This window comes from Lissotriton vulgaris, chromosome 9 (genome assembly GCF_964263255.1).
Source record: "Lissotriton vulgaris chromosome 9, aLisVul1.2, whole genome shotgun sequence".
In the NCBI taxonomy this organism is placed as follows: Eukaryota; Metazoa; Chordata; class Amphibia; order Caudata; family Salamandridae; genus Lissotriton; species Lissotriton vulgaris.
In genome coordinates, this window is record NC_141697.1 from 327,353,078 (window position 1) to 327,370,510 (window position 17,433).

General features: G+C 46.7%; 1 protein-coding gene across 1 annotated transcript in view; it reads left to right on the plus strand.

Annotated features, from left to right (window-relative positions):
* LOC147690066 (cholesterol 24-hydroxylase-like) overlaps positions 1-17,433 on the plus strand; it is a 223,272-nt gene that overhangs the window by 186,029 nt on the left and 19,810 nt on the right. The window contains exon 11 of the mRNA XM_086937628.1: positions 10,048-10,132. Coding sequence (XP_086793754.1) covers positions 10,048-10,132 — 85 coding nt within the window. The remainder of the gene's footprint in view (positions 1-10,047; positions 10,133-17,433) is intronic.

A 17,433-nucleotide genomic window follows, 5' to 3' on the forward strand; every position in this document is an offset into this window, starting at 1 on the left:
CCCTGCAACAGCTTCCAGTGCTCCCGGGCTGCGGCGGTAATTTCTTGGCAATGCCGGGTGGGCACCGGCGCTCAAATTAAAAATAAAGCGAGGTGGGCACTCGCTTCCCAAAAATCAGCAAAATCGGCTCTGATGCCGGGTGGGCACCGGCAATGCAAATAAAGCGCTCCCAAGCGCTGAAGGTCGAGGCACAGCGCTCTCAAGCGCCAAGGGAAGCGCGCTCGGCGCTTCAAGGGAAATAAAGCGCGCCTAGCGCTATAAATCAAAGTCAGGGCGCCTCCAGGCACAGGAAAGCTCCAGCAGGGTCTGGAGGCAGGCAGAGGGGCAAGGCAGGGCCAGAGCCAGCACACTGGGTCTCCAGGCAGGGAGACAGCCAAGTGGCTGTCCTCTTGGCCCCAGCAGCAGCAGCAGCCCCCTCTGGCAAGATCCTGGAAGAAAACCAAAGACAGGACAAATTGTATGGGGACACAGCCCCTTCTTATACAGAAAAACCCCTTTGTCTCAGGGTGCAGGGTGGGGGGAAAACCAGTCGCAGCTGGTTCTGAAGTACTCTGTTTACCTCAACCACCCTCTCTATTCACTGGCAGGGCTAGGGCCATCAGTCGCACTACAGGGGGTGGAGCCAGCATTGTCTGGGGAAAGTCCAGGCCCATCAGGGACCAGGTGCACTCCTCCCAAGCCATCAACATGCTAATCTCACACTCACCACCGGGCAGACCCATCCAGCCTTCCTGGAGCCAGGCTCACCAGCCAGCTCCAGCCAATCACACTGCAGGCATATTTTACAGTAATATGCCAAGTACTAGAAATGGCATTTCTACTCATGACACACACATGCCACATACACCATTGCAAAGCATTCATTCCCACGAACACGTACATACCAAATTCGAGCATGCACTCCCCACACATCAGGAACTACTAGGGACACAGACATTCCCCATGCATCCCTATGGGAGAGCAGGCCAGCCTAACTACATGCACGCACTTTACTCTGGGACACAGAGAAAAAGTGCGCACAGACCAGAAAATCATCCACACAGATCACAGATCTAAAGCAAAAAGATTAGGGGTGAACCTGCCTTAAGGGCCAAGTCCAACACAACCCCCTTCCAGCCAAAACGCAGGGCAGACCAATCACCACCGTGATGGACTTCCCTGCTTGGGGCAATAAAACACGGACGCGGGCCCGCAACTGCAGGGACACCCTCCTGTTTTACGCCACTGTGAACCCCTGGGGTTCTTTCTAAAACTATGGTAGGGACTCACTGGATTACCCCACTGGTACTCTCCAGCTGCCCTCGGCGAGGACCAGGCCCTAGGCCACCCAGGTGCCACTGGTTCCTGCCAACTCACCAAGTGGGGGGGTAGTAACCCCTGGCACATAACAGCCATGCTCCACTCTTCCTGTCTGCAAGACAGGGCTAGACTGCCTCTCGTTCTCCGGCCTAGGGTCTACAACCTTAGGTGGACCAGGAGTCTCAGGGAAGGCTCTCCTCCCCTTACCTCTTCTCCTAGGGTTCCTCCGCCTCCTGCGAGGGGTGCCCTCTAAACACCACTCTCCCAACCTAGGGTTTAACCCCTCTGGTGGTACCGGGGTCAGAGATGGGCTTTCCCACCCTCTGCACCCCCTTCCAGAGTCCTGCTCCCTCCCAACCGGGGCGGTACCTCTGGAGAAAGAACTGGTTCGGACACTGCTTACAGTACTCCCACCCTTCAGGTCAGGCAAACCCTGAACCTGGACCTCCAACCTCCGGTCTAAAACCTTTGGTGGAATCACTGCCTGGCACTCCAGGACTTCTGAGGACTCACAGGTCACTCCCCAATCACTCTTTTCACTGGACTCCTGTACTCTCCCTCCTGGAGCAGTACTGCCAGACTCCACAACTACAGAAGCTCCGCTCACAGATGCTCCAGGTCCCCCACACACTAGGAGATCTCCCTCAAGTGGACTAACAGGAAAGCATAGGTCCTCACCCTGGTGTTCCCTAAAGAAACCATCCAGGCTCTGAGGCAGGGCTTCGGGCATCTGGGGACTCTCGGTCTCACACTCACTTCCGCTCCACTGAGACAGACAGCAAGCCCCTACACCCTCCTCACTATACTGAGACCTAGCTGGGCTACTCTCACCCTCCTCCACCACGCTGGGTTGGAGAAAACCTGACCCACTATTATTGGAATCACTCACTAGCGGCGCTAAGGAACCTCTTGCACCTTCCCATCGGTCTGCTTCCGCTGCAAGCTCACATGCAATAAACGATCCAAACTTCAACAGGTGCTGGCGCAACTCTGGCACACAATAACTGAGCAGGTGCTCTGTGACAACCATGCTAAACAATCCGCCAGACTTGTCATTCACGTGAGCCTTTTCCCCAATCAAACAGTGCTCCACAACACTCATCTTCAAAGTCTTCCCAAGACTGATGAGGCAGTTTCCTCAGTCTCCTGAACTTCAACCCGAACTCCTCTGCGGGGGAACCCGGTACCATACTCGGGGAACTGGGAGTGGGACTGTCTACACTAACACTTAAAAAGCTGCCACCACTGGACTCCACCCTCCCTGGGGAATCCAGACAATTACACATGCACTCAGGGGGTAACCTACTCTCTTGGGCTACCTTCTCCCTGAACAAGGCCCTCTCTTCCTTCCTATCCAACCACTCCTCTGGGGACAGGGAAAGGGATGGGGCGCTGGTACTGTCACTGGACCCAGCAAGGGACTCCCTATCTATGGGGTCCTCACTCTCTGCTGACATCCATCCACTGTCATCACCATCCAACTCACATTCATCAACAGAATCTTCAGGGCTCCCCACAGACTCACCACCCTCATGGCGTGCGGCCCGGGCCCTATCTCTCTCACTGTGCTCGAGATCCCACTGCTCCTTTTGCCATTGGATCAGGCTGTCCCTAAGCTGGGACTGAGTAATCAACTCACTCACCTCTATGCCTCCCTTTTCGCAGAATCTGACCAGCTCTAATCTACTGTACCTAAACAGACTACAGAGATCAAAAACTGGCTCCATTTTGGCGGACGTTCTCAGGAAAAGTTTGACACAGGGAACCTGGGGGTCTGAGCTAAACAGGAGAATACAATCACAAAATTCAGCAAGATTCCTATCTCAGAACTTGCACTCCACTGTCCAGCGTAACACACACTCATTCACACACAACCCTCCCCCCGGACTGGTAAGGCAGTTTCTACCACCCCTGATTTTCTCAACCTGACCACTAGCGACACAGGTACCAAACTCTGGGAGCAGGGCGGGGAACAAGGTACTGGACAAAATACAAAGTGACTCCTTTCAGGAGAAGCAAAACTGAACTTCCCTAAAAAACAATAATCCCCAAAATGCGGTTATCTAAAAAATGCAGAGCTTTGAAGTGTGGCCTGTCGCCACTGTGGTACAGCGCAAACACAAATCCTCATCCTCACCGCTTGCCGCCAATGTTAGAAACGGGACCCTGGCCGGCCAAGACTCGCGTCGAGGTCAGTCAGGGATCACCATTTCTAAGGTCAGGGCAAGAGAGTCGCACACCAAGGTAACCCCCGCTCACCCTCTAGGTAGCGTGGCGCGAGCAGTCTAGGCTAAACTTGGAGGAGGTATGAGTTAAGTATTTGCGCATGCACCCCAGCAACAATACCCAAGGCCCACCACAAAGGAAAACTCCACACAAGGATATATATAAAAAATAGCCTTTGTATTTATAGTAAACAAAACACATTAGATAACACACAAACTTTACAATGTGCCAGGGGCACGGGCAAAATTTACAAGGGGAATTATGTACAGGACAGGGCCACATGGACCACTGTCAGGGGTAGGCACTTGTCAGAAAGTAATACTGGTAGGTACACACTTAGGACATAAACATTAGAATGATTAGCACCAAAATTGTAAATGCAACACACATCCAGTAATCACTGGAACAGAGTAAAGACCTCCTACGCAACCCAAAAACACTGTAGGAAATCACGCAGGTAACTAGGACCTTCTCATCAGGACCTAAGGAAGGAATACCAACACCTAAGCAATTCACTCTTAGCAAAGGGAAGGAAACCTAAACATAAAATGGGACGTCAACAATCCACTAGGCAGGTCACTCTTAGCAAAGTGGATAAACATAAAATGGGACATCAACAATCCTCTATGCAGGTCACATTTAGCAAAGGGGATAAACATGAAGAGGGACGTCAACAATTGCACATGAGGTAATAAACACAGAGGTGCAGATTAGAACATTTTGCGCAAGAATCACATACACAGAAATTACAATGCGCGGGGTGCACATAGCACAACACTCACAATGTCCCTCAGGCCAACTGGCCTCGAAAGCGGCGGAATGCCCCGAGTCTCAGTGTCAGGGAAGCTGCGCAGGCAGCACAGCACACAAACCTAAACGTAGCAGTTGCCCACAAAGTGCTGGGCAACTGATGCAGGAAAAGTTAGGGCAACGTTGGAGCCAGGAGGGCTCAAGAACAAGGTGGGGCGACACAGTGTGGGAGCCTCGGGGCTACAACCAACTAGCTGCCTGTGTCCCCCTAGAGCCTCTCAGGGCTCGCAAAGCAAAGGTGCAAATTAGAGCTCAGCGCTCTAAATCATGGAAAATGCCCCAGAGCCTCTCTCAGGGCTCTCACTACGATGTGGGCAATGAGCCTCGCTGGGCTTGTGGAAGGAAATGCCCTGAGCCACTCGGGACTCTAAAGAACAGAATGGCCCCTCAGAGCCTCGTGGCTCTCACAGCACAAATGGGGGGGGCGTTGGAGTCCCTCACGGGGGACTCTGCATCCAAGAAAAATGCCCCCTGAAGCCCTCGGGCTTCATACAGCAGTGCGCGCTAGATCGCGCTACGGGGGAGGGGCGGACACCGACAATGTGTCCCGACGCCCCTCTCCTCTGCAGGCACTCACCGGGTCTGGCGGCTGGAGGCGTCTCCTCGGCGGCTGGCGCGGGGCTCTCCTTCACTCGGGGAGCCTCGAGGACGGAGCCGGCTGCTCCTCTCACGCTCCCGCCTGGACCTGTCTCTCCTGCACGCCGCCTGACTTCCGCCGGGGCCGCCAATGGCAGCGCGGCCCTAGGGGTCAGGAGGCGGGAGGCCCGGCAACAGCTTCCAGTGCTCCCGGGCTGCGGCGGTAATTTCTTGGCAATGCCGGGTGGGCACCGGCGCTCAAATTAAAAATAAAGCGAGGTGGGCACTCGCTTCCCCAAAATCGGGAAAATCGGCTCTGATGCCGGGTGGGCACCGGCAATGCAAATAAAGAGCTCCCAAGCGCTGAAGGTCGAGGCACAGCGCTCTCAAGCGCCAAGGGAAGCGCGCTCGGCGCTTCAAGGGAAATAAAGCGTGCCTAGCGCTATAAATCAAAGTCAGGGCGCCTCCAGGCACAGGAAAGCTCCAGCAGGGTCTGGAGGCAGGCAGAGGGGCAAGGCAGGGCCAGAGCCAGCACACTGGGTCTCCAGGCAGGGAGACAGCCAAGTGGCGGTCCTCTTGGCCCCAGCAGCAGCAGCAGCCCCCTCTGGCAAGATCCTGGAAGAAAACCAAAGACAGGACAAATTGTATGGGGACACAGCCCCTTCCTATACAGAAAAACCCCTTTGTCTCAGGGTGCAGGGTGGGGTAAAACCAGTCGCAGCTGGTTCTGAAGTACTCTGTTTACCTCAACCACCCTCTCTATTCACTGGCAGGGCTAGGGCCATCAGTCGCACTACAGGGGGTGGAGCCAGCATTGTCTGGGGAAAGTCCAGGCCCATCAGGGACCAGGTGCACTCCTCCCAAGCCATCAACATGCTAATCTCACACTCACCCCCGGGCAGACCCATCCAGCCTTCCTGGAGCCAGGCTCACCAGCCAGCTCCAGCCAATCACACTGCAGGCATATTTTACAGTAATATGCCAAGTACTAGAAATGGCATTTCTACTCATGACACACACATGCCACATACACCATTGCAAAGCATTCATTCCCACGAACACGTACATACCAAATTCGAGCATGCACTCCCCACACATCAGGAACTACTAGGGACACAGACATTCCCCATGCATCCCTATGGGAGAGCAGGCCAGCCTAACTACATGCACGCACTTTACTCTGGGACACAGAGAAAAAGTGCGCACAGACCAGAAAATCATCCACACAGATCACAGATCTAAAGCAAAAAGATTAGGGGTGAACCTGCCTTAAGGGCTAAGTCCAACACTCCCCCTCCTACTTGGAGTTTCGTAAAGCTCTAAAAACCTTCCTATTCCAGCAAGCCTTCAGTCCATAGTCCCTGCTGTCCTCCTCAGTCCTGAAATCCTATAGCGCCAAGAAACTGCTCAGTGAATGCGCGCTTTACAAATAACTAAAAATTCAAATTCAATTTTTTTGTAAATGTTCTAGTTTTAAATACTATATTTTACAAATCTAGTTTTGTACAGTGTATTTTCTATTTGTACGATATTTAAATATGCACAAAAAAGTCTACGGAGTACCTCAGTAATACCTACAAATGATTGTGCTACTAAAAAATTGTAGGTCTTCCTGGAAGAATATATAGAAAATTATAGACACATTTATCTAGCTATTTCCACTTTAAGAAAGTGGTCATAGGTAGTGAACAACAATAAAACCTACCAGTTACCTATATTTAAGAGCGTAACCCTGAACGCAGCGAAGCGCTGAATGCGGAACATAGTCAAACTGTGCTACAAACTAGTGTAGAAACCACTATTCAAGATCCTCCACTATACAATACACCACTCCACTCCATGATACTCCACCACACTATACGTCACTGTATAACACTTTACTCCACTGCACACTACACCACACCACACCACTCCACTCCTCTCTATTCCATTGTACAACACTACTGCATGTGATACTTCATTCTATAACAATGTCCTCCGCTATACTCTATGACACTTTACTTAACAACACTCAACTAAATGACACTCTACATTTTGATTTGAAACACATTTTTATTAAAACTTACAAACCATTTAAATTCAATGGAAAACCAAAGGTTAAAGCTAAGTTACTCTTAGTAAAACTTTATTTATTCTTTCTATACAAACCCAACTTAAAATATCCAAACTTTAGAAATTCTAAAGTTATAGTTATAACTTAAATTTAGAATTTACCCACCATCAGTTATAACTTAAATTTCAAATTTACGCACCACCTTCAATTTAATATAAGTCGCACACCTCCGAACATAGTCTTGTTGCCTCACAAGCCACACTATATTAACTATAACTCATCAATGTACCATGCACTGTGTTATGACAAATTATGTTAAATAAGATGTAACAAGTGCTGTTATGAATGCTATGATTTCGCATAGTATAAGTAATGTAACATGCAAGGGTATAACTTGTGCATGGAGAAAGGGTGAGATATAGTCAATGTAGTGAGGTGAGTGAGGCAACAAGACTGTGTACGGAAGTGCCGTAAGTGGCAGGTTTTAAAAGGGTAACACTTTTGTATATCTCAGCTGTTTGGGACTTGCAAATAACTCATGAATCAGTTAATAAAAAAAAAAGAAGCTGATTGGAGTGCTTTCTCCTGTTATCTTTTTGGATCCACGGTACGAGACCTACCACAGAAGAAAAAAATCTCTTGCAGCTGCCATAACCTGACTTGGTTACAGTCACTGTGTCCTGCACATATGACAATAAAATGCCTGTAAGGATGCAGGGTAGCCACACCTAGACCCCTGGCCACAGTGGGGGAGACCCCCAACGGGCCCTATTATGTTTATGTATTTTATTATTTTTTTAAGCACAAAAAGTCATGGGTTTGTGAGTCGGTTTTCAGACTCAAGAATCCCCAACGCCTAAAATGGCAGCTGCTGGGAACTACTGTACTGGTCCTGGTACCGCAGTCCCACACTGCCATTTTATGTGTCGTGGATTTGTGAGGCCGAAATCTTGTTTGCGACGTTGAGACAAACTTAAGGGTGTGAAGCTTGTCAAAGATTCTCACATCCTGTGCACGATCCATATTTTTGAGAAAAAGAAGGCCTGGCCAAAGGCCTAACACTCTGTTTCAACACTTGTGCACCAGCCACTGGCCAGCCATTCACAGCGTTGAGGAGACAATAGGTCTCCCTGATGGATACCTGGGGTTCTTGTGAACCTTTGGTAGAAGGTGGGCATCCTGCATTTTTCTTTTTTAGGATATAAGTGTATTTACTGCTCTAACAGACTCTCATCCCTCCAAAATGTTAACATGTCATGATATCTTACAATCAAATTATATTTCTTATCCAACTTTGTATAACATTGATCATCGTCACGGTGTCTGTATGCTTCTTCTACAAAATCATTTCTGGGCCATATCATTACATTCTCACCTTTATCAAAGTGTTTGATCACGAATCCCTTCTCCTCTTCCAACTTTTTTAGGTTTGATATTGTGGCCAAGACAGATTATTTCTCAACATACAAAATTGTTGGTCTATTGTGTGTTTCTGATGTTTAATCATTAATTCACGTTCCAGTCAGGTCTCATTTTCTGTTGCACGTTATCAAACACATGGTTTGTATACGATGCAGAGCCAAGATGACGGTTACCATGAACAAGACTATTGTTTGGGTCAGTGAGCACTAATTAAACACCAGCAGCATTACTTGGAGTAGTGAAACTCAAAGTACGGCGTGGGGGCCACTTGCAGCCCTCCTGACCTTTGCAGGCGGCCCCCTGGTCAAAAGCAGCGCTAGGCTGGTGTTTACTTTACTGACGCTCCATCCATGACGTACGCGGACTGCGCAGTGATCTTTAACCACGGCGCAGCGTGATACCTCACCACAACACACAGAGGCCACGACCCACGAACACCCACCGGAAATTTTTGCAGAAGCAAGAAAATGAATTTCCCTGCAACTGGCTAGCGTGTGCAACACTTTTGAGATGGTCTCAGGGCCGTATCCTGTTTATCACACTACGACCCATCTTTCGAAGAATTACTGCTATTCAGGGAGAATCCACCCCCATTATCCACTTTGACCTAGAGTGTTAGGATCCTGCCCTCCAGTCACAGCTATCAGCTGCTAGTTCGAGCGAATGTTCAGAGCACTGTCTCTGGTGCGACCCACACACAAGATTGCACAATTACATGGCTACCTGATGAAGGCCCAAGGCCGAAACGCGCATAGATTTTATTATTAGCCATGAGAGATATATGTAATTGAATTTATTCTGTGTCCCCCCCCCCCCCCCCCTTTGTATTTTGAGGTTCATTTATAAGTGATAATCAAGAAAACTGAGGCAAAGTGAAAAATATAATTACCAAGGATCACGCAAGTTGGCCAAGTGGGGGAAGCCGGCATTGATCCCAGGTTTTCTGATTTAACATTATGCAATTCAGCCAGTAGATGTACATGCTCCGCTTTCCCTACATGCCGACCTACACTTTGCTGGCATCAGTGTGACCTACAGTCACTTCATAGACCATACATTGTGAACACTGGAGAAATGTTTGCCAGTATCCATGACTTAGTTTGATGAGTGTCTTTAGTTGCAGTGTTTGTGGCATTTGTTATGGGTCACCTGGGAATGGAGACACTCTCTGCCTCTACTGGACTGGGGCAGATGGATTTGGCACATTTATGGAGGAGATATAGATATTGATTTACAAGTTATGTAAGGATTCTCCCGAGGTAATGACTTGCGATGTAGTGGCTGCCATGAAGTGACTCCCAATGTAATTCTATGTGATGCAATGACCAGCATATTGGCTGTTCCATTTTCATACAATGTTGAAGTTTGCTTACTAATGAGTCATAGTGCTTTATGTGATGGAATACCTCCTCAGAGTTCCATGTTATAGGTCATATCTAGAGCTGTAGGGATATGAGGACATTTGTACAAAACCATAGAGAATGGCAAGTAATCTAAGGCAGAGGCACCAACTTAATCTCCTCCCCCAGGATCCCTGAACTGCCTCCGCTCACGCCCAACTTCAGAACAAATAATATTCCATTAGACAACTGATACACAGAAAATCGCCTTTTACTTGTTAATTGTGGATGAAGGTGACACTTGTCTGATTGCTTTTGCAGCTTGAGGGAAGAAGTAGATGAGGTTTTGGGCCTTAGAAGAGACGTTGATTTTGAAGACCTGGGGAAGTTTCATTACATGTCTCAGGTAAGTGTAGGGGCTTCTCTTTCATACATGATGAGAACGATGCTCTGTGCTTAGGAACAAGGCATAGCTTGACTGAATCACTGCTGGCAGGAGATTGTCTCACACCAGTGGGGTCCTTATTATTTCATGGATGATTCCATTTATTCAATTTACTGTTGAAACTGTTAGCCATTATTTCATTGTAAATTTTTGCCCAACAAATCTTGGACTTTGCAAAAATGTTACTAGTGATACACGCAAAGCGCATTGCTTTTTTAAAAAACATATTTTATTGATTTTCAGCAAATTAGACCACAACGCATAATACAGTGCAAGTAAGTGGGACACAGATTCTTCATTATAACAACTTTCCTTAGTTAAAGGACTATCCACAGAATCCCCCATCTATGTTTGCATTCGACGCCTCACATCAAGCAATACATCATGCACATTTGAGTGTTCTTAACCATATATTATGATGTTACATGTTTTTCATAACGCAAAGCGCATTGCTGTTAGGCCATTTGGCCATTGAAACACTGAACTTGGGCCACCCCCTTGGTCTCCGCATGCTCTACCAACAAGTAACTCCTCATTGTTAATGGCACCAACATTAAATAAACCTCTTCAAAAATTAACGCTTCTCATGTACAAATAGATTCAACATTGAACTTCATGCTGAAATGTGGATAGCACAAGGTTGTGTTAGGCACACCAGAGCATAAAATCAAATCAAATCAAATCAAAAATATTTATATAGCGCACAGCTACTAGTTAGAGTATTCCGATGCTAACAGTTCAGAAAAGCTTGAGAATGTGTGAGTGAGAGTTTAAAATACCTTATCACAAAGCCAAGTCTTCTATCGACGTCTAGCGTGTCTTCGGACTCCATTCATTAGACTGTCTGAACGGAGCATTATTGAATCATACAAACATGTATGCCAAAGGATACTCAGGGTTGTGGACTGTATAACGATGGCATACAAGGTAGAAACCCTAATCCATTCTTGCACACTTTATTTCTACAGTTAAATGGTTCTGCTTTGATGCTAAGGTTTTACTCTGTCACACCTCCCACAGATTTAATTGTATTTAGAGTGTTGCAGTACTATAAGGCCCAGCAGTAGGCTTTTTGAAGTGTATGTTTCACACACTGGAACATCTGTCACAGTGCACACATATTACGCTAAAAAAGGCTCTCACCACCCTAAACTCTTTAAATCCCTATTAACCTTTGAGCAGCTTCTCCAAAAGCTAATTCCATTTCCAAACACAGCGCCTATTATGGGCCCATAAGTGTATACCACTATCACCCTACTACAAGACGAGTCATTGTAGGGATGCTGGGAAACTCCATTTACTCCTGCAGTCAATGCCAATCCACAATTTATAATCCACCAAAGAAATTAAGACTCTGCTCCTTCACAACGAATTGTCAGGACCTCCTTTAAAAGTGGAACCAAAAAATTAAAACAATTGGTACTGTGGAAGATCCCTAAAACTCTTTCGATAGAGATCTTACATAACTCTAAATAGGCCCATATGAAACATGCTTATTGTTCGATACACAAAACGCATAAGTAAGCTAGTAATTTTAAAAAGTTCATTTAAGCCAACTCATACAGAACATAAAAAGAAGACCAACCTACAGACCATAAAAAACACAGGAACTGAACAAGGCTTTTTTAAGACTGAAAAATGAGCAAAGAGTTTCCCTCTCTCGACTAACAAGAACAAACCCATTCCAATCCCATAGGACAATCCAAATGCAAAGATTATAGTCATACCGACACTGAGAAACACATTGAGAGAGCATCCAGGCACAATACAGAAGCAGATGACTACAGGCAACAAACATGTTTTACCAAGGAGTGGACCAACAGACAAAGACAATCCTAAAAATCCACCTTTCTCTGGAGGATAACAGAAACGAAAGTTCCCTAACATCACAATAGAATGGTGCTCATGCACTCTTAATCTCGTTGGAGTCCTAGGCTCTCCTTCTTGCACCCCTTGCCCTCTCGTGTATCTCTTTTCCTTCCCCTATTTGCCACACCATAGTTTTCTTTTAATTTCTCTCCCTTATCCACGTGACATCTCCTCCAGCCCTCCGTAGCGTCAGGCTGACGGACATTTCACCCATTGACAGGAACTGCCTTCAAAGCGGTTCCTCACAATGTATTGGAACTTTGCTGTATGGCTCCGTCAAACATGATAAAGCCATACGATAAAGTAAAAAATTTTTTTTTTTTATAAAACATATACCCAAGGTAGGTTTTTGTTTTTTAATATAAAAAAACAATGCACTCCTCACTATAGGAGTACCATCTCCTGTGGTGAAAGGGGCATTTTTCATTTTTTACCTACCCTTACCGCTAGGGTTTTTCCCGGTGGTAATGGGCAGTAGAAACAGCTATATGTCTGCCCATCTAAATTGGGCGGGTACACATATCATCATTTATCCGATGGCCCTTATTCCGTCAGGGCATCGAAGAAGGTTGGTCTTTTGCAGAGATGTGGTAGGCTCCTCCGTTGCCAAGCTATGATCCGCCAACATCTAAATTCGGTGAGTTGACCATTTCATTGGAGGTAATGGTACTCTGTCACATTGTGGCAGAGTATTATTACCACCAATATAAAAAAGGCCTTAAGATGTGTACTACAAAGTATTTTATTACTTTAGATTTTTGGTTAAATGTCACAATCATAGACACGCATACAACCCCAATGTTAGGACAAACAGCTAACAAGTACTCAACATCTTATTCTACCTCCTAATGTACCCTCATAACTCCTTTACACCTCTCTATTATCCCCAAACCTAGAAATACCTGGGGGAGATGACTACATCCACGGCTACTCCCATAAAAAGAAAAAACCTTGTTGGTCTGCTCTCTCCTGTCTCTCCTAAAAGGAACATCAATACCTTGTTTTCTTGCTCCTTAAGGCACCTCCCCTGTTACTTTAAACCAGGCTTATCAGAAGGACAGGGGCAGGGAGTAGAAACCTTTCAAGGTCTAAACATCTAGGAAGGCTTATACAAATAGATTGTGCTAGATGCTTTGACTTTTGCTGACCGAGGCCATACAAAAAAAATTAGTACTTACCTATCTTTACCCTCTCCCTGTTACTCTAAGGCGTTGGTACTTGACTGCACATTTTCCTTCTCATACAAGAGAGCAGGCTCTATTGGAATTGAGTTTGCGAGCAACTCTGTCAAACCCTGCTACTGTAGCCTGTGCTCCTATGGATTCCTAATCTCAAATGAGAGTAGGTGGAAGGGAATGGACCGTGACAGCAACCTAGTCTTTGAGCCGCTGCTCTACTAGCGACAGCCTCTCCTCTCTTTGCCTCGACCAGATGGGTAGCATAAGTGGCCATGTAAGATTGTATGGGGCAGTGTGTTCCTAAGCCAGTGAAGGAGACAGCAGTGCAAAGCAAACGTTCTCTGCAGTGATTCCAATATCTGAATTGCAGTCTAAAATGTCCCAAAGGCATAGGGTATTTCCCAACGCTGTGTGATTCTAACTAACAGATGACAGGGGTTCGTTGGACGAAAGCAAGTTTTTGCTCTGTGTCATATTTGCCTCCTTTCAGGGGTTCTGAAAGACTTTAAACATGAGCATTATAGTACATTGGCCTACAGTTGTGTATGAATGCCACACACTTTCCAGATAGGCATACTAAAAAGAGTCTCCTTTTAGGTGAACCCTGAGGAGGCACAAGAAGAATGGACCTCATAACTATTCATGCGACCCAGTGCTGTTATGTTATCTTATGTTAAAGTAATTTGTTAAGCACCCGTACACCAAGCGGTTTCATGGTGCTGAGAGCGGGAGGGATGACAGTGACACAACAACAGATGCTTTACTCGTATGCCTGAGAGACCAGCAAGGTCTTGAGTAGTGTTCTGAACTGAGCGCAGATGGGGACTGACCTCAGTCCAGCAGGAAGTGGATTCCAGAATTGAGGGGCCAGGACTGAGAATCTGAGACCACCGTGTTTTTTACTTTTGAAAGCAGGGGTGGTAAGCAGATTCAGATGAGAGGAGTGTAGCTCCTGAGAGGGGGTATAGCGCTGAATCCTTAAGGAGATGAAAGCTGGGCCGTTCCCAGCGAGGGCTTTGAAGATGGTACAGCCCAGCTTGAAGGCACAGCGTTTCGCCATCGGAAGCCAGTGGAGGCTCTTCAACAAAGGGATGAAATGTTGGTGTCTGGGTTGATGGTAGATAAGCCTGGCTGCTTGGTTTTGTACCAGCTGTAAACGATGAAGTTGATATGCCGGAATACCGACATAAAGTGAGTTGGCATAATCAATTCGGGAGATAATCAGGGTCAAGGAGACTAGGCTCAAGGCCTCGGTAGTCAGGAATCTGAAGATCTCACAGATTCAGCGTAGGTGGAAAAAGCAAGCAGAGATCACCGCACTGATCTGGGGTTACATAGACAAGTCGTTGCTAATTATACCCCCTAGACTCTTTACAGAACCTACTGGGTGTGGAGTACTGCCTAGGAGAGGAGGCCAAAAGTTAGAGTTCTACGAGTTGTCAGTTCCTCCAGTTAGAATCAGCTCAGTTTTATCAGGGTTAAGTTTCAATTGGTTGGCGTACATTAATTTGCTTAAACAGCTCATAGTAGATTGAGAGTTGGATACTGAAGTGTTAGAGGAGTCAATATCAAACACCAACTGGAGGTCATCAGCATAGTAGAATCTTTTGACTTCTTTTGTGCAAGGACCAAATCAAAGGTAGCAAGTGTAGGTTAAAAAGAAGGGGCGAGAGGGAAGAGCCCTGGGCGACCCCACAGGTCAAATTCACTTTCTTGGCTGAGAAATTGGCGAGGTGGACTGCCTTAAAACGGTTGCAGAGGAAGGAGGAAATCCACTGCAATGCCAGACCCTGGATACTAGCATTGCTGACACAGTTGATCAGGAGGCCATGATCGACAGTGTCAAAAGCGGCCCCTCTCCTAAGCTCGTCAATGACTGCTAGGATGACTGACTTTGTGGAGTTTGCTGGTCTGAATCCTGCCTGCTGAGGGTCGAGGGAAATGGGACTGCTCAATAAATGAGCTGAGACAGTTTACTACATGGGCCTCTAGGATTTTACTTGGGGGAGTAAGGGGATGAGGCGGAAATGACTAAGGACCAAGGAGTCAGAGTTGGGTTTCTTCAGGATCGGGACAATTTCTGCATTTTTTAAGTTGTCTGGGACAATGTCTTGTTTAAGAGAGTTGTTCAGAAATGAGAGGGGCGGGTCTGGACAAGTAAGGAAAGCCTCCTGTAAGATATGAGGAGAGCAGCAATCGGTAGGGGAACCTGATCTACCTTTTTTGAGTAGGACAAAAAACTCTTCCTTGGAGATCAGGGGGATCTGGTCCAATAGGAGAGAGTTTTTACATGTGATGGGGGAGTGAACAAAGGTGTGGGAGTAGGAATACTAGCTTTGATGGTAGCAATTTTCTAAGTGAAGTAAGAGTTAAGGGAGTCACATAGGGATTGCGAGGGGGCAAGCTTCGACATCACTCTATCTGGCTGTGCAAGCTCCTCGACTATAGAGAAAATATCCTTGGTCTTGTTAGCTGAGTTCATAATCTTTGAGGAGAAATAAGCTGTCTTAGTCTGAAGGATGGAGTTTTTATATTATTTTAGCAGGGTTACATAAGTGTTTTTTTCCCTGAGGCATAGTTCCGGCTTCAGCTACGCTCAGCTTGCCTTAAGGCAAGTTTTTTTTGTTTCAGATCATCGGAGAACCAGCGTTGTGCCTCGTGGGGACTCCTGTTCAGTTGGCAGTGTGGCCTTTAATAGCTGCCTCACTACTTATTGTACTACTGCTGTATCTTACCCTGTACGGAACATTGTAGTAATTAAGCCAATGAATAATCTCCTTAATTGTTCCCTTGACCCTTATGCTAGCGCATTGTATACCATTTTAGTATGCTTAAGAGATACAAGCAATATATTTGATCTAATAGATTTTGAAGAAGGCTTTCTGGAAACTGTACTTGAGTAATGTCCCTTTTGGCTTGCCTGATTTTGATGTAACAAACAACAAACTGATGAGTGGAATTCTTCAATTATTTTCAGCTGTGGATGATCACTCAGGCTGCATTCCAGCTCACCGGCTTTTGCTTCCTATGCCACTGTAAGCAGAAACTGGTCCTATACAAATCAGTTGTGGTCCTGCTTCATTATGAACATTCCAGCTTGAACTGCCAAGTCCAATCCTCTTCAGACTGGAAAACAAGCAACCCCAGGCTGGTTTAGACCGTGGGCCTCCTAAGTGAGGCTATATTTGAATCTCGTGGCACAGTGAAGATGAGAGACACATTTGGGAATACTCATCACAAAACCTGGCTGGCTCACTTGCGGCCCACAGCATCGTCATGGCAATTCTTCCTGGTTACAAGATCACAAGACAGGACAGGACAAAATCACCTGGTGGCGGAATGGCTAACATCGTCAAAGATCCCATCCAATGCTCCACCACAAAACACCACCAGTGACATGAAATACTTTACCTTCAAACTCCTCATCACCCCCAACTGCTCCCTGAGTGACTCCTTGGTCTACCACCCTAATGGGCTAGACACCAACTTCGGCAGCACCATTGAGGACTTCGTCACCCCCTGTTGCTTGAATTGAGCAACTTCATCTTTCTCACTGACCTAAACTCCCACCTGTAGGACCTCCCTGATCCCAACATGACCAGCCTCTTCGAGGACCTATCCTACCTCTACCTCACCCAGTGAGTGGAAGGCTAAACCCACCTGCTAGACCCCATCTTCACCAGTATCAGCAACTCCACACTAAACAACCCACATCAAACACCTGGTCCGACCACACCCTCACCAACATACTCATACCAAACCACCACAAAAAACACCATCGCCAAATCTTCACAATGGCACTGGAACAAGATTTCTGAAGCAGCATGGTCTTCCAATCTTCTACTCCACCAACACAACAGTGACCTCCCCAAATACATTTCTAACTCCAATGACTGGATTATTGCCTGCACAGACATCCTAGCTCCTCTCAAAGTTTACAAAGCCATGAGAACCAAACCACAAGGAAGCTGGTACACGGAAGATCCAGGCTCACCAAGCTCCAATACAAGCAATTTGAACGCACAGGGAGACAAAGTCAGGATGACACTGACAAGAGCACCTACAGATCCACCCACACACGGTACCATCATCATATCACAGCCAGCAAATGCTCCTCGCTTACTGACTGCATCCAAAATAGCACCAACAGTGCCAAGGAAATCTTCCACTTTATGAAAGTTTCACCTCTCCAGAAGCATGCTTCACCAGTGTAAC